At 38.5% G+C, this 26,129-nt stretch overlaps 1 protein-coding gene across 2 annotated transcripts in view; it reads right to left on the bottom strand.

Annotated features, from left to right (window-relative positions):
* ABCC4 (ATP binding cassette subfamily C member 4) overlaps positions 1 to 26,129 on the bottom strand; it is a 141,720-nt gene that overhangs the window by 102,302 nt on the left and 13,289 nt on the right. For both annotated transcript variants that reach the window (XM_054272042.1, XM_054272041.1), the window contains exons 3-13: positions 23,959 to 24,079; positions 23,076 to 23,312; positions 18,539 to 18,628; positions 18,043 to 18,206; positions 13,832 to 13,957; positions 11,093 to 11,342; positions 8,837 to 8,941; positions 4,534 to 4,623; positions 3,993 to 4,184; positions 2,403 to 2,497; positions 2,210 to 2,296 (exon numbers count right to left, since the gene is read on the bottom strand). In XM_054272042.1, coding sequence (XP_054128017.1) covers positions 2,210 to 2,296; positions 2,403 to 2,497; positions 3,993 to 4,184; positions 4,534 to 4,623; positions 8,837 to 8,941; positions 11,093 to 11,342; positions 13,832 to 13,957; positions 18,043 to 18,206; positions 18,539 to 18,628; positions 23,076 to 23,312; positions 23,959 to 24,079 — 1,557 coding nt within the window. The remainder of the gene's footprint in view (positions 1 to 2,209; positions 2,297 to 2,402; positions 2,498 to 3,992; positions 4,185 to 4,533; positions 4,624 to 8,836; positions 8,942 to 11,092; positions 11,343 to 13,831; positions 13,958 to 18,042; positions 18,207 to 18,538; positions 18,629 to 23,075; positions 23,313 to 23,958; positions 24,080 to 26,129) is intronic.

Consider the following 26,129-nt stretch of genomic DNA (forward strand, 5'->3'; position numbering starts at 1 on the left):
TCAGATTCTCATTAAAAAATCCCCTGCTTCTTCCATCTCATCCATTGTTTTAAGCCTCGTGGTTTGGACTCCTGGAGGAGCAGCCTGCATGAAGTGGTGTTTGGGACATTCCTCAGCACCATGTTCTAAGAAATCATTCTTGCCCAAGTGCTCTCTGTCTTCTCCACATTTCTAGCATTATTCAGGAAGCCCTAAAGTACATGCCTTGCCTTGTTTCTCAAAGCAACTTACTGAACATAATGCGCTCCCCACTACCCCCAGTACCTTTACAGATTCCATGAAGGCCTCAGAAGACAACTTCTGCTTGTAAAAAATCCCCCTAAAGTCTTGTGTAGGGAGGCATTGCTTGGTTTTCCTTCCCAGTACTACTCCATCCAGCCCATTTTCTTAAAAATGCTTTCATTCTACTTCTTTGTGTTTTGCTCAATCTGATCTGGAGTTGTGGAGAAAAAATGAAAGTACAGAAACAACCCCAGCTACTTGTCTGAGTTTCAAATTCTCTGAGATAACCTCTTTATTCCTCCTCATCTTCACACGCTTATCAGCAAAACACAGTGCAATGGCTTCTATCTCCTCTATAGTTTTGCACATGCAAAAAATCCACATTTGCAGGTTTGCAGTAGAATGTAGATGCTGCCAGTGTCACAGCTCACATGAAAAGTAGAGCAAGCTGAAGAGGCAGCTTGCCCTCCTTCACAAGGCACCAGGGCACTTTCTCATCTCCCTCTTCAAGAAGAGACCTTAAGACTTCAGGAAGAGACAGGGGAACAGCTCAGGTGGGTGCACTTTCAGAACTCAGGCACTGATACAGTCAGATGCTGGAGCTGCAGAGAGATCTTGTGCAGAAACAGAAAAGCAGCAGCTGAAGCCTAGAAAGCTTCAACAGGCATTAAAGGAATTTGATAGTGCACGTGAACTACAGAGGTGATGAACTCCATCTATCAGTCATGGCAGCTGAAAAATGAACGTAAAGCCCATGCATCATAAAACTCTTACTCCACACCAGCAGACAGAAATAAACAATAGCCTTTTGAAAACATCAGTAAAATAAAGCAACATGTTAAAGGGGTTTCAGAGGGTCCAGATTTGAAACTGCCAACATCAACAGGATGTACAACTTTCAAATTTAGATACTAAAAGCTTCCCTGTATGGAGAAAAAAGAACATTCATGCCACTGCTACTCAGTGCAATTTCTATGACCATTTCTGCAAGATTTCTGCAAGTTTTTATGATTATCTAGGGGAGGACAGGAGAGAACAATAGTAAAATCAAATTAATTCATGTATTTGGAGCATGGAATTCAAAGGATGCAAGTATGCTAAACAAAACACATTTGCTGAAGGCCTGAACCAAAGACCACTGAATTTCATCAACAGAAGCTTCTCCTTTAAGTAAATTCTAGATTATGCCTTTTAACATAGAGAGCTGCAAGCTGTGAAGAAGTAAGGACAAAACACTGGCTGGGATTTATTCTGCAACTCACCTATGTGCCATAGATTAGACAGTTTCAGAAGGATGGAGAAGAAGAAACTCACTGAAAAGGAAACCTGACTTTTAATGAACTCTTCCCTGTTTCTTTGGAAGTGGGGAAAGGTCCAGCATCCCCCTCTTACATAGTAAATTTATACATTCTCTTTCCCTCTACTTCTGCTCTCTGCTGTCTGCTCTGCAGGCCACATGCCCTGTTTCACCTACCCAGGAGAAACTTCAAGAATCAAAATTAAAAATTATTCAACAGTCTAAGACAGTTCTCTCCTCTTCTTCAGCCAGTTGAATTAAGTGCTTATTACTAGCAAGTAAAGTTGTAGCAAACTAAAAAGAGATTTAAAATCCCATCCCATTTTATTCTTCACTCAGTACTAATATCCATAAACACCATTATTCATAAACCCCAATACTCATGTATGAAACTCAACATTTTCCTTAAGAAAATGGTAGATATTCCCTTAAGAATATTTCTATTTATAGTATCTTCAAAACAGATTTTTACAGGGCTTTTAAAAATAAAGAACAAAGTCAACAAAAATAGAGAGGAAGAAAAAAACCTGTATCTTCCAATTACATAAAATAGGGAAAAAACAAATCAGAAAATGAATGCACAAAGTTTTGTGAAGAAGTCCACCTCCTCAGAAATGCCTTCCCAAGTTTTTTGATAAGAAATTACAATAAAACAGTTGCATTTTATATTAAAATAAACCAGTAACCTACTTTTCAAACAAATGTCTTCCAACTTCAGCATCTACTGCACTCAGTGGGTCATCCAAAAGATAGATATCCGCATCTTGATACACGGCTCTGAAAGGTTTAAAGAAATGTTAGTATAACAAAGTCTTACATTAGTTCACCTAAGTCACTGGAATCTGACAATTTATAAATTTTAGAAATAGCAAAAACCACTAGCCTGGCCAGATTTACACGGGCCTTCTGTCCCCCACTCAGAGTAGCTCCACGATCTCCTATTACTGTTAGGTCACCATTTGCCAATAATTCCAAGTCCTGCGAATGTGAAAGAATATTTTTAAAATCATTTTAACTTCAAACACTGACAAAGTTGTTTCAATGTCACATTTCTTATTTGAAAAGTACTAATGTAGCACATTAAAATACAAGGTTTCATACTAAATGTAGTATCTGCAGTTGTTTTATGACTCTGTACTTTCAGCAAAGGGTAATTGAGAAAGCAGAAAAAATAGATGAGATCCTAAAGTTCACTTTTTCTACAGTGTGCCAAAGTAAAGTGCACTACTATCCTTAGTCTTGCAAGGAATATTTATTGGTGATTCAGAAAATCAAATAAATTACCTAACGGTAAAGTTATTAAGCTTTTATTTGAACAAAATTAGCTGTCACAAAAAATAAAAACTGCACTAATTATTATTGGTAAATTATCTTGTCAATATCCCTAAAAAACAGATTGTTTTTATTCTTACTGAAATGTATTCAGGAAAAATAATTACAACATTCATCACACAGATTTGGGACTTCAGGACTGTGGATAAGTCAACAAAATTACACAGCGTTCTATGTCATATTATCATATTTCCTATTCAGGAAATACAGAAGTTTTACATTAAGCTACAAAACATATTCTGAAAGCTTATTCACAGCTTTTATAAGACACATAAATTTGCAAGAAAACTATGAAAGCAAATCTACCATCAATATGAAGTGGGGATTTTTTTAATGCTGTTTGCTGTCTTTTAAAGTCATTAAAGCCTTAAGTTTAGACAACAGCATGACTGACTATCAGCAGGAGACACTAAAACTCTATCTGCCAAGTAAAAATCTTGCAAAAAACGCTCACTACAGTAACCATCTGCTTTTCACCTGTGTCGCTGCTGACAGAAGTATCATAACATGCTGCACAAAACCTTTTTAGCTGCCAAGCAAAATGTCTGTTTCTTGACAAATCTGGCTTAATCCTCTTCTATATCTCATGTCACAAACTCCTTTGCACACAAACCTTTCAAATATATTTTTTCATAAAACTACTTGGGTTCAGCAAGTTCTCCAGTACATAGCCCTAAGGTTCTTTTGATAGCTGTTTGCAATGCATAATATACAGCAAACACAACATCTATTTCAAAGGAAAACATACAGGATATTTATGAAACTAAAGTCACAAAGAGTGCTAGCTTGATTATTTGCTTTCTGCGTCTTACTGCATTTGCACACACCCCTACCATAACACATGTTACAAATGGCTAAAATGTAATTATGAAACAAAATAATAGGGAACAGCTTTTCCCAAATTTGTCAGTGCTTCACACGTGCTATACCTCCCCCTAGAGTAAGTTTTGGGAATTAGAAGGGGATACCTTACACAAGGATAGCAAAAATAATTGCACGTTTCTGATGAGCAGCAGGAGTTATTTCACATGCTACTTACAACAATTCCATATATTGTACATTGCAGCCTGTACCACAGGCCTGAAAGAACACTAAAATAAAAATAACAATGGAAAGAAAATACCCAAGGAGAAAGCCTTACCTTTTTAAGAGCACAGACTTTTAAAACATTTTCGTATTTTTCTTTCTCATATTCCTTGTCAAACAGTATATTACTTCTTACAGTGCCAGAAAACACCCAAGGCTGCTGTGAAACATAGGCAATTCTTCCAGTAACATCTATTGAACCCTTGTCTTTAGGCAGCTCACCAAGTATGGCACTTAAGAGAGAAGACTGGAAAAGATTAAAAAAAAAAAAAGTAAAAATTAAAATGTTTGGTTTAACTAAAGACATCACAGAGACTGGGCAGTGTTTACTACCATGATGGCCTATTTCACCTAGTGCTTTTCTACTCTGCTAAGAGCAGAAAGCACTAGTACACCCTTTCCATGCAGTCATGAAGCAACACACAAAATACTGCTAAGTTCCTCACTCAAAAGGACATGGGCCTATCTTGAATGCCAGTACCCTGATGCAGAGTGTGTGATTGTACACATAAAGGAACTGTATATTTTCAGGTTTCTAGTTTTCACACTTAAGAGACTCAAAAGCCTCATAGAATGATGTAAATATTAAGACTTACTTTTCCAGCTCCTACAGGACCAATCACAGCCAGTAACTCCCCTCGTTTGACAGTAAATGAAATCTGTTGAAGTGTTGGGGTTTCTAAAGTCTGGAAATTTGAGAAAAAGTCAGGATTTCTCAGCAATGAAATATAAACCATCACAATGAGTATTTACAAACAGAAAACAATGTGCATACATCACTATAAACTACCAGTCCATATGCCCACTATATTTTTAAACATATGATTTTTGCCTCTTCAGTAATTCACAAATAATTTTGAAAGACCCTCATCCTTCCCCAACAGGCAACACAGCTAAAAGAGCATTCAAGGAATAAAGAGCCAAAGGCAGCAGAAGCAGGGCTTCCTCAGAGCCCACATATCTCAGTGGCAGCCTCAGGAACACGAGCTCTGTGCTGGCCACCACACCAGCATTCCCAGCACAACACACTCAGCCACTCTGAGCACACAGACAAATGAAGAGCTGAGGATATCAGAGCCTCAGGAAAGCCAGGGCTGTGTTTGCCCTAGTCAAGGTTCTACCCAAAGTAAAACCATAAAAATGCCATTTGATTTTACACAACTTCATCTTGTATACTGGATATTCATTTGTACTACCCTAGGAGTGTCAGCTTAATATTCCTTTTTGGTATGCCTATCCTTCACATTATGGATGAGCTTATGTCCCAACAGATGTTGCACCTCTCCTTTCAAGGTTCCAAAAATGCCTACTTGTGGAAAGAAGGATGCTCAGGTCTTTAACAGCTATGCTAAACAGCAATTTCTAAGGACCTGGTGCAGCTCCCTCTCATTAAAGCAAAACACCTTCGTAACACAATCTGCCTGCACTTGCATCTTTACCCACACTAAGCATGACTGACACTAAAATACAAACAGTAAAATATATGCATTAAAAAAAAACCCCAAAAGTACTTTGATTAAAGGACTAAACAAAAACTCAGCCTTAAGCTCCAAAAACAGAAGAGCAAGGCTAAGAATACCTTAAAATCTCCAGCCACCTTTTGAAGTTCAAGAGGCTGGAAAGGCCACCGCCATAACTCCACATAAAAGATGACACAAGCCAAAAACGTTCCGGGACTGCAAAGGAGGAAGCCTGCAACTGATTTCCATTTATTTGGGAAGAAAGAGAAATCCAGTGTCCATCCACATCTGTGATGGCTGGGATAGCTGGGATGGCACACTTGTGCTCACTCGTGCTAGGAGAAATCCCTGGCAGGCAGCCCCGCTGCCAGAGCTCTGGGATGCACTGCAGGGCTCACAGGAGAGCCTCAGGAGATCCTGCCAGAAGCTGAACTGGGCTCCTTGTGCAGCTCTGCTGAACCACTTCTGTTGCCATTATGGATTTCCACAAGGTGGCACCAACGGGATTTTTTTCCTTTTCTCTGCACTACCCCACCAGCCGTCCAAGCAGCAGCACCTGACCTCGAAGCTGATTCCTCTGCCCAGAGTGCACAGCTCAGGAGCTCACCTAAGTGCTAAGGTCAGGAGAACTCTACAGATTTATGACTGCCAAAATTTTCTTTTTTTAACTGAGTGTTTGTAGGAAGAGAAAACATCTCTTCCTAAATTAATGTCTATATAGGAAAAACAAATAAGCTTTCAGACACACAGGCCCTACTTCAGACCTCTTGAGCTTGTTCTTCTGTATTCACAGAAGTGCAAAGACATTTCCACCCACATGAAAAACTTAAAAAAATATAACGTAAAAGCCAAAAAACATTACAGAAAGATTTTTTAAAAGTTTTTAAACTATTACTGCCATACTATACATTAAAGCAGTACTGGAAGTTATCATAGAGCCCACAAAGTAGTAATTCAAGCAAACAGCACAGCCACACCAACCTAAAAAACATGACATTTTTCCAAAATAGCATTCCTTATAATTAAAGACAATTTGTCCTGAATTCACCACACCTATTTTTAGGCACTAAACTGAGGCACTTAAATTAGAGCACAGACTAACATTGCAGCTAAGTACACCTGGTAGCTCATTATCAGAAATGCCCCAGCTCCCTGTGCCCTGTCAGCTTGCTGTGTCTCCAACTTCCCTCCTGCCTAACTATGCATGTGTTGTTTATGGGACTCAGCTATCAGAAAACTGATCTCATTACAAGTGATTCATTTTCTATTGCTTTATCCAAGTGCTTCACCACAAGGTCACGCTAACCAGCATTAACAACCAGCACAAGGGAGGCAACAGACAGAGAATGCAAGGACAAGAGGACACAAGAATGATCCCTTCAGGGGAGCAACTCCTCAGCTGAGCTTGGGCAGACCTTACACATCCTACACACAACAAAATGAAACAGTTCTGCTCACCTAAGGGACACAGAGATCATATATTGCATGAACGCACTGTACTACTCAGGCTTCTCATGTAAGGACTAAAATCACAAGGGATAAATTTGGCCTCTGCTCAAATGCTGAGATTTTAAATCTGAAGTTGGTCAGTTGAGCAGACAGAGTGTTTTGTAAATTCAAGGAACATCAGTAAAAAGCTGTACTGAAGAATCCCTAGTTCCATGCTGGTATCAGACTAGCCTGTGGTACTCAGATAATACTTGCCTAAGTAAAACAAGAGTGTGACCAGGAAAACAATCGGTTTTGTTTATCTTTTGAGAAACTGTAATACACCCTGTTAGGCTGTTTTCCTAAAAGTGTAGCTAATAATTCCTTTTTCACATCAAGTGATTTTGGATTCATGGGTTGCTCCTTGGTTGGTGTTTTTAGTATCACTTTTGGCACACAATCACTGAAAAATAAAAAAAAAAATATCATCCTGCTGTAGAGTCTCGGTACAGACATCCCAAGTGTTTTGAGAAAGCTTGCTAGTCAGGGTAGCAAGCTAAGCCTACTGCTTGACAAAGGATACATATTTATATTACTCCTTTCATAACTTGTCTCTATCAGAACTTACCACTTTTTTTTTTCAGTGAGCAAGTCTATAAAATTATTTTGCATCATTTTAAGAGCATATAGTAGAAACTTTCTAAGCAGATCCTAACAGTTCTGAGAGAAATGCTCTTCTCCCATGCACACTGCAATTCAGTATCAAAATGGAAGTTACATTAACAGTTTTGTGGATGGCTTGGTTTGGGTTTTGGTTTTAACTGAAAGGAAACCAGTAATTCCAGTCATGCTACCCTGCTTTATGCAATATAAACAACTAATAAAAAAAAAGTATTTTATGGGAACTTTATGCAACCATTTCCTGTAAATTGTTAATGGTGGTACCAAAGTCAGTTTGAGAAGAAAACAAAGATTAAGCAATACACTGCATTTTGCATTAGAATGTATTCACAATCAACTCTTTCATACCTATTAAAATTTAAAAGCTTGGTCAATGCCTCAGAAATATTGATGACATGGAGAAGTCTGAGAAAGTAAAGCAGAATAAAATAGCCATTTTCTTTGGCAGCTACATAGCTACAAGTACATAGATACTTATCTCATCTGTTTTCACACCTGATCTTCCTTGGGACACAGCACAGGTAGGGCAAGAGGGCTTGGAAAGTGAAATATGTGATGTCTTATTTGCATTACACTTATATGCAAAAGTAATGCCAGCATCCTGATCCATCCATAATTTTTAGAGCTTCCAGCACTTGTCATGGAGACTGAAGTCCTTCCTGTGTGAGGCTACTGCCAGGCTGCAATAGCACCAACAGCTCCTCACAAATTGCTGCTTACCATAGCAATTAAAGTTTTAAAACAGAAACAGTCAACCCTTGCCTTTATTACATAAAAGAGATATATAATAAATTTATCACGTTTATTGTCCCTTTTTCTAGCCATTTTGGTGAGTTTGGTGCATTTTAAGTAGAAAAAATGTGCAGCTGAACAGTCTCAAAATACAAAGCAACAAATACGTGCTGACTCGTCTCTAAAGCTTTCAAATCTGTTGTGATAAGTATAATATTGTACTGGTTCTAGACTAATGGACTGATCAAGCATACAGTTACAGAAAAAAACCCCACACAATAAGGCTGACCTTGCTGTGCTGTCTGCCCTTAATTCCAATTTAAGTACCTCAGCCACAATGCAGTGCTGCTTAATAAAAAGAGATATTTTCCCTGAGAAACACCAAGTTTTTCATTTAGTATAGTATTGAGAAATAGCTGCTTTTAAGATGCACTTGATAGCGTCTTCAGTACTATTCAACAGTTAGCTCAACATAATGAAAGGATTCTCCAACACAAAGGATGGAATACAAAGTATCAGCACACCATACATACACACACTGCATTTTAGATTTCAAATGCTGACAGCACCAATATACTTAATATGCAAGTAAATTTACCTTATCCCAAGAGCAAGTCAAATCTTGAACATCAAGAATGATATTTTCATTACTGCCGTGCAGTTGTGGCTTGAAGTGTGAGACCTCATCAAGCATCAGAAAGTTCTGCAATAAAAGAAAAGCAGAAGATATTGCCTAAAGTGAGACTGAGAATGGGAAAGGAACACATTTTTTGAAGGCAGCATACACAATATTAATTATGGGCTGGAAAAAACAACCACAAGCTGATCAAAAAATTGCATTTCCAAGGCAGTGCACAACTTCAACAGTGGAGCTGTAATTGATAGCTTTCCCTCCCTAAAAACCTCCAGAAGTGCAGACTTAATAGAAGAGGACTCTAACAACCACCTGCTCAATAAAGAATTCCAGAAAGAAATGGATCTAAAGAACCTGTCCTGTCTTCTCCTTGAATTACTAACAACTTTTTAAATTGTTTACCTCCCTCTTTCCATGTAGAAGAGGTGAAACCCTCACTGCAACACCTTCTCATTCCACTGCTGGCAAAGGCTTCTGTTATTTCATTGGAAGAATAATGAGGATGCAGTAAGCAGCTGTCCATTGTCTCTATTAAGCATTCTTCAAGAGGCCAATAGAAGACAGAACACTCTCTGAACACTTCCTCATTTTAAAGTCCAGGACATGAACAAAAAAAGAAACTTGCTTACATCTGCAAAGCTGGCTCACTTCACTTTCACTATTGCACTTCTATTCTACATTACATCCCAGACAGCAAACTCTTCCTTCAATTTGCATAAGCATGCACTTTGTACCACAGCCACACTTCTGCCACACCTTGCCGGATGCTGGATTTTCAACAGTCCAAACACATTTAGAAAGGAAAGGGGCTATTTCCACAGAAAACTTTTAAGGTTAACAGCTGCCACAGTTTTATGACAAAACCTAAAAAAAAAATTTCTTTTATCCTTTGACTCATGGAGTCTAAGGACCTTAAATAGGCAGCAGCAGACAATATTTTGGGAAGAGGAGGAACATCTTGATTGGAGAAGCCAAGAGTAGTTAACAAGTGCTCAGCTAAGAGTTTGCAGATGTGAGACAGCTGCTGAAGACTCACAGAAAGCAGTAACTAAGAGGGAGCAGGAGGAGGATGTCAGGAGCCATGGGAGGGCAGGGAGATTAGTGCTAGGCTTTCCAGGCACAGAGGTACTGCTCAGACTCCAGCTGGTGGCCATTGTTATGGAGGGCAGTGAGAAGCCAAGCATTTTAACACAGCAGTCCATGGTGTACAACACACTCCTGTTAACACCAAAGAGCTTCAGAACATGGTGCTGGTTCTGTTAGACCAGCCTCAGCACTACCAATGCTTGTTCTTACTGAATTTGAGTCTTCACTCCAGCAGTGAAAGCAGCCACAAGAGAGAGGCTGGGGTTCACAGCTGTCTTCCACAGATGACAGGGTACTGCAGTGTGAAACATGAATCCTATAGCTCCCATCAGCCTGCTTTGTTCTTCAAACTCCAATCCCAGCATGCCTGCATATCTGTACACACGTTCCTCTCACTTCAGAAATGCCTACAACACCTCTTTGCCATGCACACTTTTCTCCTACATCTCAGTGCACCCTACAGCACACGTCACGTTTTTTGTACCTGCATACAGAATTCACAGAATCACTAGGTTGGAAGAGACCTTCAAGATCATCGAGTCCAACCCAACACCTCAACTAAACCATGGCACTGAGTGCCACATCCAGTCTATTTCTGAACACATCCAGGGATGGTGACTCCACCACCTCCCCTAGCAGAGTAATCCAAAACTTTATCACCCTTTCTGTAAAAAACGTTTTCCTAACATGCAACCTATATTTCCCTTGATGCAGCCTGAGACTGTGTCCTCTGGCTCTGTCAGCTGCTGCCTGGTGAAAGAGACCAATCCCCAGCTGATTACAGCCACCTTTCAGGGAGTTGTAGAGAGTGATAAAGTCACTCCTGAGTCTCCCTTTCTCCAGGCTGAACATACCCAGCTCCCTCAGCCATTCCTCACAGGACTTGTGTTCCAAGCCCCTCACCAACCTAACTGGCCTCCTCTGGATGCACTCAAGCATCTCAATGTCCTTCCTATGCAGAGACCTTCCATTTTCCAAACAGGTTATTTCATTACAGATCCCAAACTGCAAAACCATAATAAGGCTGCATTTGTCAGTGACAAACGTAGAGTAAGAGACAAAGGCAGAGTAAGAGAAGGAACAAAGGTAGAGTAAGAGAGGGAAGGCAGACCCCCTCCCAGCCAGTAAGGCTACCTTGATCCGCCGGATGCTGATCACCGACTCGGACACTCTCTCCACGGCCGAAGGGAAGAACAGGGTCACCGTGAGTCTCACTGCTCCGTACAGGGACACTGCCACAAACACCCTGCTCGCAGAGATGACATTCCCAAGTAGGACATATGCCATGAAAGTCATGAACACTGTAATTTTGCTTGCCACAAAGAACGAGGCTAAGTTCAGTCCTCGAAGGTAAGAGCTTTTCATAACCATGGCAATCTCCTTCCTAAAAATGCAGAACATAAACAAATCACATCAATCTCTCCCATTACTGCTACCCTCAACAACAGGATGAGGGAAACCTCCCATCAGGATTCTACTTTCACATCCTCCTCCCCTTGCACCACCCCAACTCCTATGCAAACAACAGTGAAGAAAACATGTTATATGGTAAATAACAAAACAAAACCAAAACCAACCAAACAAACCTAAAAAAACCCACAAAAACCCAAAAATCAACCAGAATTTAAGAGGCTTGGAAATTCAAAGGAGAAATTAATTATATATTTAATATCTTAATAGCTATAGAAAACAATATAGAAACAAGACTTCAGCTGCTGTTCCTCAAGCTATACCACAGGAATTAGAGTATTTCCTTTCATCTCAGTCTAAATCCTTCCCAATTTGGACCGTGCTCCTGCCTTCTTTTGCTCTAGGAATTCTGGTTCATAAATTAGGAAAACACTTATCTGTGAGGCCAACTGTTCTGCCAGTCATTGTCCAAGCTAAATAATGACTGAAGTATTGCACAGACACAAAAGTCTCCCTTTAGCAACCCAGAAGCTGCTCATGCATTTGTTCTCAATTTCCATTTCATTTAATTGCAGTTTCCACTTCTAAATGACTCAACAAGTCCAATGCTCAAAATGTTACTGCACTCTCATCCACTACAATGTGGATGCTATCAGGCTTACCTCCTTATTAATATAATCATTTTTCTTTATCAAGACAGCCAAAACAACTTACTCCTTCCCCATGTATTCTACTTTTTGTCTACTTAATACTATCAAATATAAAATCCCAAAAGAATTCCTAATTTCTCTTTCCACATATTCTGGCAATTCTTTGGGAAGTTTTTAATAATTTTGATCACCTTCCACTTGGAACTATAAATTAAGATTAGAAACTCAAGTTGTGATTATACAATTTGAAGTAAATTAAGTAACCACTTAAAGAAGAAAAGGATGCAAGATGCACTACTGGAAAACTAGTTAAGCAACTTTCCCACTGTATTTGCCAAATTGGCTAAACTGACAGACTTTTAAAGAGTTTCAAAGACTTCTTTTTTCAGCTTAAGGGTTCACCATCTCTAATCTCCATCAGAGTACAGAGAAGGAACATTTGTATGTAAACTATTTGAATTGGGTCTAATTCAATTACTTCTACAACCCTGGATGAAACTCTTTTCCCACCCTTTAATAATCCTTAATAATCCTCTCATTATCTGTGGATAATCAGCAAGTTTTTTGCACTACTCTCCATAAATACCAGATAAATTGCAGCCTACCTGCAGGCTGCATATAATAAATTTTACACTGTCTTAAAGCACAAACTTGCATAAAAGGAAACTGATACAGACAGACACAAGAAAAAAAGAGAAATGGAGGAGTTCAGATGGCATTTCAGTCACTGTCAAGGGTCAATGTGGAAATACTGGACAATAAAGCATCTGGCTAAATTTAAGAGTTTTAATTATAGTTTTCCACAACACAGCTCAAGAAAGGAAAGAAGGCTCAAGGTGTGTTCTAGAAGATCTCAATTCTTTCCAACACTAAAAAGGAAGCCTCTAATCCTAATGAGGTGTTGAACTTGGAAATCTAAAATTTAGTGATGTGAATACAACACACTGAGGAAGCTTTCAATAAAGAAATATTCTTTCTGGCTCCATCCAAGACACAAAAGCTTCCCATCAGTCATGAACATTCAATCAGCAGAGGATCCTACAACCCAACAGAGGAAAGCAATTACGTGCATGGGAAGGAACATCTCAGGGAACATTTGCAAGTTTGCAAGCCTGCACATGGATGTAAAGGGAAAAAATTCCTTTCAAGAAAAGGATTTCCAAAATTAAACATTTAAAATTTAAAAAGTCAGATAATCTGCAGCAGGATACCAACCTTCGATTCATATGCTGGAGGGGTACACGACATGAAAATCAGTTTATAAGAAATATACACCCAAACTCCTACAGTTATCTTTTAGTACTGAATGCTGTTACAGTGTTAAGTAAAAGGGCAAATACTGACTGAAAATCAAATGTATTAGTATGTTTTAATCTGATGTCAAAGGACCTCTGAAATTAAATGTCTTAGGATACCAAACTCAGCTGGCCTTGCCAGTTGAATAACAATGGAATTTCTGATCTGCTGTCTTTCCTCCTTCTTCCTTTCCCAGGTGGCTTGAGTAATAAAATGCATAAAAGGAGGGTAAAATTGCTGCATTACAACTGCTACAGCTTATTAGTTGCTCATTTTGAACACAACTTTAAAAGAAGCACAAAAAAGCCTGAATTATTGAAGTTTTGAGGATTTTAAAATTTTTTATTCCCTTAGAATGTATCTTCATTCCTCCACTGTTGCTATATAAAAATTTTTTTAAAAAGCTCAAAAACTACATGCAAACTGCATTTTAAAGCACAAAATAAAGCACTTATTCACATGCACAGAATGGAAAATGACACTGATCATACATCAAGCTGTATCTTTCCAGGATTACCTTCTTAAACCATTCACAAGTTCCGCAAATGATTTTTCCCAAGCGTACATCTTTATTATCTTCATACCGCTTATCACTTCATTCATGGTCCTAATCCTGACATCTGTTAAGGCAGCTGTCTTGCTTCTGAAAATAGGACAAAGGAAAAATCCTCAGATTCCCTAAAGAAGACTATTTATGAACACATAACATATGCATGAAGTTTTTGCTTTTATTTCTAAAGACTATTCACAAAACTGTAATTGCATTAAAGGGTTTTCCTGAAGACCAGTATCTTAAAGGTGACACACAGCAGACAGACACACTTGGTATGTTTGATTCCTGCTTCTCAGGGAACTGAGAGCTGATTCAATGTTCAGGACTATATGTCAGTTTGTGCAAACATGCAGCACTCCTTAAACAACATATCTGCTGTTTGCTGCATTTAGAACAAAACAAAAATCAGAAAATTACTTTTAAAATATTTCAAAATGACAAAACACCTACACTTGTTATAAAGTTCTCCTGATGTTGGTAAAGAAATTGGCCTCATTTGTGACTTTTTAGGAATAACTATAGTTGAAGCAGAGATTACTTAGTACATGAGCAATAATTCATTAGATAATCTAGATATGGTTTCTTTAAAAAAAAATTATTTAATCATTAATTGTAACTAACACTAATTTAAATATATCTATTTTAGTCCCAAACTATGTTTGTATTGATGGAAAAAAATGAAAAATATATATAATTAAATATTAAAGTCACCGTTTTAATTAGGAAAAAAGCATTGAAAGTTAGCAGCCACATAATAAATGCATAAATCATGCTAATAGACCCCATTAAAATTCTGAATTCATTCATGTAGACAAATACGTTGCACATGGAGAACTATGGTAGATCTTATTTTGATAAAACATACCTTTACCTTCTAAATTACTTATTTTTGCATATAACAATGAAAGTTAAGATTCAGAGATCATTAAAAAAATTCAAATCTTTTTAGAAGGCATGACTTTTTAGAAGGCTTTCTCAGCTTAACCTGTCCCCTGGAAGATCTCTCTGATACACTGGAAGGAATCACCATAATTAAAGAACACAAGCTGAAAGAATTTCAAGCACCTACTTGTCATTTCAAAAAACTTCTCAGCACCAGCATTCCATAAATGTTAGGATGGCTGAAGCAGGGTATTAAAAAATATTTATACAAGGCAACTAAAAAAAGGCATTTAGAAACTTAGCCCCAGTGTAATCATGGATTCTTAATAACACTGAGGAAAATAACTTAGACTAAACCAATCACATCAACATGGAATGAGATTATCATTGCTATTTCATCCTTCCCCTTTTTCAAAAAGAAACAGTCACAGAAAAACAATTGCTTCAATAATGTAATAGCTCATTATTTCTTCCCCATACACACACCACCACGGGAAAAGCATGTGTTGCTCATGGCTCTGCAGCAGCAAACAACTCTCACCTACAATCCTGAAAAGTCACCTAACTTCCAGGCTGTGTCTCCATATAATAGAAAGTTGAAGATGATAGATTAAACAATAAAGTTAACAGAGGTTTCTTTTTTTAAAATGGTGTGACTCAAAAAAGGCTGTAGTTCTCATAAACCAATTTTTCAGTTTTACTGCTGAAATGTCATCACAGTAACCATCCTGTTTCAAATTGCTTTAAAATGCCCAGGAGGTTGGGGGAGTGGTCTTCTTAAAATTTTTTTCAAGTTACACTCCCCTACTTTGCAATAGGCATATTTTGTACATACATTCCAGAAGCCACAGGCTTAGTGATGTTGTATAATGGCGTGAAGTATACAGACATCCAGTGCATTGATGGTAAATTACTGCAGAGAAAGACATGCCCCTGGTTCCAAAAATATTAAGTTCAGAGTACAAACAGATCAGTCCATTACATGCTCACATAGCATGTCAATAAGAAAGTGCAGTAAGAAAGGACCTGAAAATTTTTGTCTGAGAAGACCCCTCTATGGTACTAAAAACCATTCTAAATAAATCTAGCTACAAAATTCCTTTTTGCTTTCACAAGGCATATTTGGTGTGTTTTAATTATGTCTGACACAGCAGTTAGACACAGTTTTTATCTTCAAGAAAAAGGACTTCAAATAAAAATATTACAGTTGCATGACTAAGCAGTGAAAGCATTCAGCTCTTGTCAATAAAATACATATAAAATGGTCTTCAGTCCAATAACCAAATTGCTTCTCAAATAATATATTGGGTCATGTGTATTTTGCACAACTTCTCATACTTGTGCAAGTAAAAGCAATCCTGCAGAGTGCAGTGGATACCATTCCACAGGATACCAAATCCATGTCTGCAAGCTCCCAGAGCACTGAGGCCAGAGGCTGCACCATGAACTGGTGTTCATGCATGTTGACGCGACTGAGTCACAGAACAATGCTGAATAACAGCACAAATTAACTGCCACACCGAGCATGCTTGGATTTTAGCAAAAGCTTTAATCCTTAAATTGCTTCTTCATGGGCTGCCTTCCTTAAATCCACACAAATGCCATGTGAACACACTCATCAGCACACTCAGAGCTAAAATCTATTCCAATTTTACCATTAACTCCTTCTGTTCGTTGCACATTTCTGTTCACAAAGAGAAAAATCTGTGCGCATGGAGACAAGCAGAAACTTTTCTGGTTAACAAATTCTTTCCTTTGCACTGCATCCGAACAAGTGGTTTTTTATTTACCTGAATAGGTAAAAAACCCCAAACACTGTTACACTGCCACTGATTAATTTTTAAAATACATACCTTCAGGAAACAGATTTTTGTCACCCTATTATCTGACCCTGGAAAAGTCCATTAATCTCTTTGTGCCTCAGTCTCCCATCTATAAAATGGGGATACTAAAGCCTGCCACCACAGGTAAAACACTAGCTAAGCACTAAGTATTTTAATTATTGACTCAAAAACTTAGAACTAATGAAAAACAGCAAAGAAGCAGCTTGATACTTCTGCATGCATATTGCACATGCAGTGAAAACACACATCTAAGAATGTATAGTAAGTGTTCTACAACCAGGCTTTATCATAAAAAGAAAAGCCCTTAGAATTTGACAGAGAACTCTGAATGGATCATTATTTGAGAATTAGCCCTTGAGCATTATTTGAGAAACAGCACATGAATGCAACGACTAAGGACTACCACACTGGTTACAAATGAAGAGGTCTACAAGTTGTTTTCATTTCTTAATTCTCATCTCTCTCTTCATACCTGGCATGCAATGGCAATGCCAGGCTCAGTGTATCTAGAAAATTTGTCTTGAAATACAACTTGAAAAAAAAACCAGTAACTCACTCACAGAAATTTTACTTACCCAAAGAGCTAAAAGGAACCCATTCAACAAAAAGATGCAAAGAAAGATGCCTGACACTCCTAAGCATATGCGTACAGATTAAAGAACACAAAAATATTTCCAATCAGGTGTAAAAGCCTTTTATAAAGTCATAATGTAAGTCAAGCATGACTAATTACAGAAGAAACACAAAACCTGGATGCAAGAACTCGCCTCAACAGTCTCAACAGAGGCAAGTCTTGCTGGGGTTTTTTTTAGGATAAAGTTACAGAAAAAGAAATTAAATTTGTCTGACAGTGGAAAATTACCTCAAACTCTTATCTCCACAGCCTAGAACCTTGCAGCTGGAAACCTCATAGCTGGCATCAAAACCACCATGATAAATTTTTCTTCCCTTCTCTTTCAGTTCCTTCCTCTTTTTTTCTCTCTGCATCTTAGTCATGGAGGAGAGAGAGCAAGATCTTTGAACAAGAAACTTCCAGAGCCTTCTGCTGCAACACCTGTGTCACCCCAGTAAGTCACACAGAGAAGGGCTGACTACATCCTCTGTGGAGTAACCACTCCCCAAGAATTCCTGCAGGAAGGCAAAGCTCAGGTTCCACAATTCTATGCCATGATCTACAGCAAGGTAGCTACAGAAATAGCCAGTCTCTTTTAATGCACTGGATAGCTAATAAATAGCAGATATTTTCAACATGTTTGGATGACAGACCACTTCAAGTCCATAATCTGGAATTCAGATATCTCACATTAGCAGCTCTAAAAAACATGGGCAAAGATAAGAGACACTGCAAAAAATACCACCAAACACATGCTGATACTCTCCCTCCACCCAATATGCACATTTTGAAACCCAGCACAGAAAACAGCTACAACCCAAAACATGCAGCCTTACCTGAGGGAAGAGAAAAGCCTCCCAATGCAGGTCTGCACAGGAAGAAGAATAATCAGAACTGCCATTCCTGCAAGACATGATGGGCCTATTTCCATCCAGAGAAGAACTGTTACTGCTATAGCTTGAAGTGGTCCAGCCCACAAGAAGTGCAAGAAAATTGTTACCTAAACAAGTAGTTAAAAATCAAAAATTAACTTTTGATCTTAGCTAACAAATTAACTCCCCAGTAACATCTAGGAAGTATCTCTGCCTGTGGCAAGGCCAGGTTAGATGGGGCTATGAGCAAGCTGCTAGTGGAAAGTGCCTCTGCCCATGGCAGGGAGCTGGAACAAGACAATTTTTAAGGTCCCTTCCACACAAAACATCCTATGTTTAAGAAACAACTAGAAGAAATGTTCATTAGAAACATTTAATCACCAGTTTTAAACAAAACTTTCTTAACTCCAACCCCACAATTTCTTCAGCCCCTTGGAAAGACCTGTAAAACACTCCTTACTTGATCAAATTTGTTGACATCGTTTGACAGCAGGTTTACTATCTGACCAGTGGTAGTTTTCGCCATAGCCACATTACTGAGACGAAGTGCCTAAAAAAGTCAGAACAGTTCAAATTATCACAGCTTATAGACCACAGCACACCTATACACACAAGATACACAAATACAGTACCAGGGCTAAAGCTGAAGCCGCATATCACCTTTTGCCTGAGAGCACTGGAGCCTTAAATAAAATTAAAATTAGACTAAATATCCTAAATAAAGTCCCAAAGAAAAAAAGTATATTAAAAAAAAAGGTCAAGGGAAGGACTGTGAGAATAAAAATGCCCTATCTTCATGTCTGAAGTGATTAAAAATAGGAAAACACCAACACAGCAAGCCACTAAGCAAAAGAGCTGTAACTTTCCATGTGCATTGTTCTCCCCCTCACTATGAGCGTCTGTACAAAACAGGAACAGAAAACTCCACCTGAAGGCCAGATTAAAGTCAGAACAGTGTTTGGCCAATTGAAACAATTTGTTTTGAACATGTTATCAGACAGAAGGCAAAAAATCCCTCAAGTTATTAATTTCAGACTATCTCTGCAAATCAGTGTGTCCCTTTACTAACACTAACTCTAGAAAAATTGTAATCTTCCTGAATTATGTAAAATGAAGTTTAGCACACGCTATGAAAAACAACAGGAGTAAATATCAAGTATTTTTACACAATAGTAAAAAAGTTGGTCAACAGAAAATAAAATGTGTTTATAAAATACCCCCCCATTCCAAAAAATCCCATCTGGAAATATGCAGTCTGAACCTTACTGCAAAGGTCCAAACTGAAATTGCTCAAAAACACCAATAACACACCCTGCTTCCTCCTACACCTGCTAAAGAGAAAACACAAGTTTGCAGCACAAGTTTAAAAAAATATACAAAGCATGTTACATGTTTTTCTGTACAAAAATAGTTCACTCCTCAAAAACACTTCACATTTTTAGGCAGTTCACATCTACTTCTCCCTCTCCAAACATTGGTAGAGTTGCTTTTTGGCCAATAATCAAACCTGAAAAGCACTGATTGTTTCAAAAATACTGTTCCAGTATTTTGAAACAAGTAGAAGAACATCAGCCATCAAAGTACTATTCAAGGCATAATTTCAAACAAGGCTCCTTACATTTCTTTCGCCTCACGTTCGTGTTAGAAAGAAATTGTTAATCACAGAGAGAATCCCAACCCTACCTTCACTGAAACCAGCAGAAACATTGAAAGGCAGAAGCCTTTAAAACTCCACTATGAAATTCCTCTGACATTCCAAAAACTAAATCTAGGATACTGGGTATATGAAAGATCAGATTTAGTTAGTTGAGAAAATTATTGCTTCATTCCCTGTCTTAAGCCATGTACCTCTCATCCACCTGAAATCCCCCAGGTAGCTGCCTGCTGCTATCATGTTTGCTCCGTATCACACATTAATGTTGGTAATCTCTGAGAAAAGATGTTAGAAATGCACAGATCATAGTAATAGCAGTTCACATGATGCATGTTTGGGGAAGTTTCCCATCAGGATGTGTTTACAGCACCTCTTGTACAACATGCTGCCTGAGGTTGTACAACATATTTGCTACCTGAACCATCAGAAGACCATGATGGTCTTCCTAGTGGCCTATGGCCTGGGACTGTCTTGGACCTGCCTCACAAGCACCTTCCTGACTTCTTCCTAGCTACTTCTACACAAGCAGCAAAGCCAGTTTTAATATGATTCTATGAGTCCAGCTCATTTTGACCAAGGCAGTCTCAGGAGGAACCACACAAGCATCTGAGCCAAAAGGACAGCATTCATCTGTGACTGATTTGTCTTCTCAGGGAAGAGACAGCCATTCCCATCATCAGTGGCAATGCAGTTTTAGTATTTCCTTGATTCCCTCTTGGTTTTGATTATTTTCTTTTTTTTTTAAGTGAAATAAGCTTTGCATTTTCCTGACAGAATGGATCTGTCTTGACTGCAAAGTAGCAGTTTTACTTCCATAACCAATTTTTTACCAAAAAGTCCTTTTTGGTACCTTCCTCTTTTTTACTACATCTGATACATAGCCCCATGTGAGCTGAGGAAAACTAATTCCAACCCAGCTAAAGTCAGTACACTGACCTCAAAGAACTTCTAAAAGCTAAGTCTTAAAAAAATAAAACGAACAAAACCAGTTTCCCAAAAGCAGCCTTCGATTTCAAAACGTAAGATTCTGAGTCATCATGTGCCAGATTTCACTTTCATTTTTGTTAGGAGTTTTCTATGTGCATCACTAATACTTCTTACTGGTAGAAAACTTCTTAAGTGTTTGAATACAGGGATTTTGCAAATTAGATCTGAACTTTCCAGGAAATGAAAAAGGGTCTAAAACTTAAGAATTATGAACATCTGAAGTTCTCTATTAAGAATGCTTTCTCTCATCCAATCTATTTATCCTTACAAATCCAGGATTTTATTTTCTACAGCAATTAACAAACTCTGCTAAAGTGCTGGTAAATAAACACCCAAGTTTCTTTCAAAAGCCTATATGAGGCTAAAGAGAAAATATGATCTATATATAAGCAGCACATAATGAAGACAAATTATTAGAAAGGTTTGTCAATGTTCTGCTGTTACCTCAACCCTCACCCTCAGAAGTAAAAATGAGGGCTGATTAATTTTCCATTTAATCCCATCTCTAGAAACAAGGGTGCATATTAGAAATAGTTCTTTTCCAAGCTTCTAAGCCAATATCAACACAGCAACAAACACCATGACTATATCCATTTTCCATTAATTCTGTTTTGATAATCAGTTTGGTAAATTAATACCTTAGAGAGATGTTTATGTACAAGAAAGCATTGTGCCATGCTAGAGGCAAGTTCCCAGAGGATCCTTTTCAAGGTATCAAAAGAGAACAAATGTGTGTATGAAAAGTAACCACTACTTAAAATGGGGACATTTTTACTCTCCTCACTTTATTGCTTTGTCCAAAAACTTCACATGACCTACACCAGTAGTATAAATGTTCCTGTTAAATTGATGGTACCTATGTTTAATGGTTAAAATAATGTGGATTTTTTTACATTCCAAAGCAACTGTGCAATCCTGATTCTTCAATTAAACTTCTTTGCTGAGGCCTGAAATTGTAGGTCACTATTCCAGCAGCACTGAAAATAGAAAGATGGGGCATTTTCCCTTCCAGCATTCTCAGCAGAGATTTCCTGCTTGGAAGGAGACAGGCTCACAGTTTGGGTATTGCCATCAGCTTCAGAAGAGTGAACCAATTATTTACAACTGAGCTGAGCATTTCATCCTGAATGGTGCTCAGCTCCTTCCTCCAGGTAAAACTCAACTTCTCTTGCTCCACTTTCCCTCCGACAGCAGCTTCAACTCCATCTGTAGTTCAAACTCCCTCCCTTTAGGATTCCACTTGATTCTGAACTGTGTCTCCTCTGCCTGCTCCTCTCTCTCTTCCCCCTTAAACAGGAGGGATAAAGGTGAAGATGCCAAGCATCCCTGCCTGCCTAGGGGGGGAAGGAGCAGTTCCACAGAACTGCTGCCACTCCCCAAGGGAACCTGATGGATGCCCCAAGGGAGGGTAGCAGCCTCTGATCTGCAAAGAAGACAACCTACTAGTTCTACATCACTGATGGGATAAAATATTAATAAATCCCACCATTAACTACAACAGGGGCGGGGGGAAATCTAGACAGCAAAGCAATTCCCAGGAGACTGAGAGTGCTGCAGCAGATGGTGACATCCAAGCACCACGTCCTCCCCTGGGGCAAAGCTGCAAGGCTGAGTAGCTGCCAGCATTCCCTGGGAGCTCTGTCCCTCTCCTGCTCTATGCATGGGGGCCTCCTCTCCAACAGCAGCAGGAGGCAAAAAAAGGAGCTCTTCCAAGACTTTAAGGCTATTTAACTCACCACCTTCACTAAGCAGGCCTGAAGCTGTCATTCAGACACCTCAGCACCAAAGAGAAAGCAAAGCCACATGCACACATCTGAGGCCTCACACATTCCACATGCATTAGGTCTCTATTAATGAGTAACTTCAATGGCATTGCAATCATGGGCATAACAAATAACTGAATTGTCACTGTTAGGTTGGATGTCACACATACACGTGATTAGGGTCTAAGAAGAAAAAAGTTTTTATTTTGCATGTTTTCTAGCTTATATACTCTTAGCAAAGCATGATCTTAAGTCATTAACTACATCACAATAACTTATTATATTCATCGGTGCAAAGCAATTAACGTTAATATAACTGGCAAAAGTTTTACAGAAATTTAATAAGGTACATATACACACCTACTTATGCACACAGTCTAGCTTACAAAAATTTTAATGTATCTTTTCTAATCTGTTTCCATGCTGATGGCCTCTTTGCTATGGATACACTCAAAAATCATCAATTGTTATTTCTTCTATTAACTCAGCTTTGCTTGCAGGCCAGCTGTCAAACCCCTCCATGCTGCATTTTTAAACTCCCCTGAGAGAACAGTAGTCAAATACAAAACACAGCTGTGAACAGGTCTGCTTACCTTCCGGTAAATCATGTGACACATGGCCACCCTCAGCTTCATGCCAGCCCTCTGCACATGGTAGAAGTACAAGTGGTGCATGATAGCCAGAATAAGCGTGCACACAGACAGAGCACCTGCGTACCAATATGCAGAATTCCTCCTCTGAAAAGATGATGCCTCATCTGAGGCATCATAGTTTTCAAAATAATTAATAATTTTTCCCAAAAAAATTGGTTGAATTATTTTGAGGGTTTCCTGAAAGAGAAAGAAGGGGGGAAAGTATTAGTCATTTCCTATCACCCCGTGCTAACCAAGTCTGTACACAGGCAAACAAGAGCCAAGTACTGCTGCAAGCCATATCCCTTATTATTTTGTCTTTATTGTGCTCTAAAATGTCAAGCCAATTTTTATCAACACATAATCCAAAAGAAACATGTTCCACATTAAAATTTAGCAGGAACTTCAAGGAGAACTCTCTGAATTACCAAAAAAACCCGCTTTGATGTTATAAAAATTGCATGAGTATGTATTACACTTTCATTTTTTTAAATGCCATGTGTCCTTTAGAGCCACTTACAAAGAGCAAAAAATCCTCTTTCTATTAGGCACCCCACTCAGATACATAAAATACAGATAAGCCTTACAAAGCAAGTCAGAGGTTTGCAATGTCTCAAAAATAATGCCCTGAAATGAGCTCTCTGTTCCACTTCCATAATCCTGCAGTCATGACTCAGTTTTTCAGTCTCTGCAGGGCTATAGCTCTGTTTTACCTTCCTGAGAACATTACCAGGTTCTCTGAGCAGTCCAGGAAGTCACCAGTACATGTCATGCAGTCTAAGTGGACAAGTTTCACATTGCTCTTAGCCAAGAAGGAGGTCCTGTGACACTTTACACCACTTACCTCAATCATTGTGAAAATTCCAAAAACTAAATAGGATTTCCAGTAACACAGAATAATGGCTTTTGTTAAATGTGGTGTTTTTCCTCTCTTTTTTGCTTTTTGCACCTCTTTATCCCAGTACCTGACAAACAAAGTGCAAATATGTTGGGGGACAGAAATAAAATCACAAGGCAGTTACCTAGAATAAAACACTTTCAGACTAACAGCCAGATTGCCCTGATCACCTTAATAAAACCAAACCAAACAAAAGGAATTAATCATGTCTTCTCAGTCATATAAACACTTGGTACTTAATATTACAGGCCTATTTGCTCTTGGTTAATCACAAACAATTCACCACTGTTGACTGTTATCACCATACCATTGCATTTGCTGATGAGGAACTCTTCCTGTGTCTCTTCTCCTCTCAGTTCAGGCAGTCACCACTCACCTTAATTAAGAGCATCCTATCCTATGATGTCCTGACCATGGACTAAACTGAGGCAGGACAGTGTCTTTATCTATCCATATGCCCTGTGCTTGCCCAGAGGGGTTGTGATGTCCAACCCTTTCTCATGTCTGGCCCTGTCTTTTTTCTACCACATGCTTTGCTGAGGATTTTGTCACCCAGCACTTCACACATCTCCCTGAAGCGAGGATTCATCAGCAGAGTGGCAAAGACCTTTCCATCACCACTGAGCAGGACACAATCTGTTCACATAAAAACCAAAGACAGCAATAACAAGCACAATTTTAACAAGAAAGTATCACAACTTCTGCAGACTTCTTAAAACACACTGCTGTCACAGAGAAACCTCCTCCATTCTTCTGAAGGCTAAATGTTTTCTGCCATACCTCTGACCTTGATAGTTTGAGGGGTGAAATGCGTCTAAGGCATGCAAGGCAATTATTTTGCAACAAAGCACAAAAGTTCAAAGCATTCAGATAAGAACACATTTTTTTTTATTTTTACCCTCTTTTTTTGTTACAAGAATTACAGAGTTATTGTCTACATGCTTTGAAAACAGAAACTATGTAGGTTCTGTGGGGTTTCTTGGCTCAAGAGAAAAGACGACTTCAGGCAGCTATTCATGAATTATATTCTCTGCTTCTTGGTCAAGTACACTGAAGAATTAAAAACCACTCTTTTTTTTTCTCCTACCATTTCCTGACTCATGCAAGTATGTTCTTTTACTATAAAAAATCATTGGAAAAAATCCATCTTCCCTACAGCCAAGTCCCTGAACTGCCTGAAGACACAACCATCGAATCTGATAAACTTCTCCAGCTATAAAGACATTAAAAGCAGCAACTCCTATGAGCTTATCACCAACCCTCTTTCCTCAGTTAACTTATCCAGAGCAGGATGACGTCAGACCTGGCCATAACCTTTAGTTTTTGGATTCTTTTTGCTTCTTGAGGAGTCTCTCATCCCAAGCAAACTTCAGGAAAGTCCATCTGCTCTGCCTTCGGTGTAACACCAAGAAACAGCAAGGCCACACTTTCTTAATACAGAAGCCACCTTTCACTAGGAGGCATCTTCTCCTCTAACTACATTTAGTAAAAGATTATTTGAAGACAAAAATCCTCTCTGTTGGAAGGTTCATGACAATTTATATAAATAGTAATTATCTGAAGATATTTTCCTACTAAAATATATATCCTCTGAGCCCATAGCACTACACATCAGTACAAAGTCCATTAAAAAGTATTAAAGCCAAATAAAAACACATTCCTAGGTACATGCTTTTAGCTGTACAAGGCATCTTGCCCACTCTACCAGTGAGTGGCAGATTTTCAACATACATATATTTAAATATACACATATATTTAAAAGGTCACTTAATTCAGTTTGCACTCTAAACAAACAAAAAAGAAACAAACAAAAAGAAATAAAATAGACAACTTTTTTCTCCACTTTTATACAGAGCAATTTGAAGTTTCCACAGCTGTTTTACCGTAAGCCAGAAGACTCACACATTTATTAAGGATTACTACCATTACAGTTGATGAAAAGTTGTCTTTTGCAAGCATTCTGCAAAGTGTCAAATTAATTATAAATGACATATTGGAATTACTCTAATGCCGTTCCATTATGTATAACTTGAAAAAAATCTAAAAAGCATCTATGATAAACAAGTTTTCTTAGTTCTTGTTGCTCTAAATTTGTCAGCATTTTTAACCTTGTTAAA

This window comes from Melozone crissalis, unplaced genomic scaffold (assembly GCF_028551555.1).
Source record: "Melozone crissalis strain CALT ecotype California unplaced genomic scaffold, PUWL_Pcris_2 ptg000013l_1, whole genome shotgun sequence".
Lineage (NCBI taxonomy): Eukaryota > Metazoa > Chordata > Aves > Passeriformes > Passerellidae > Melozone > Melozone crissalis.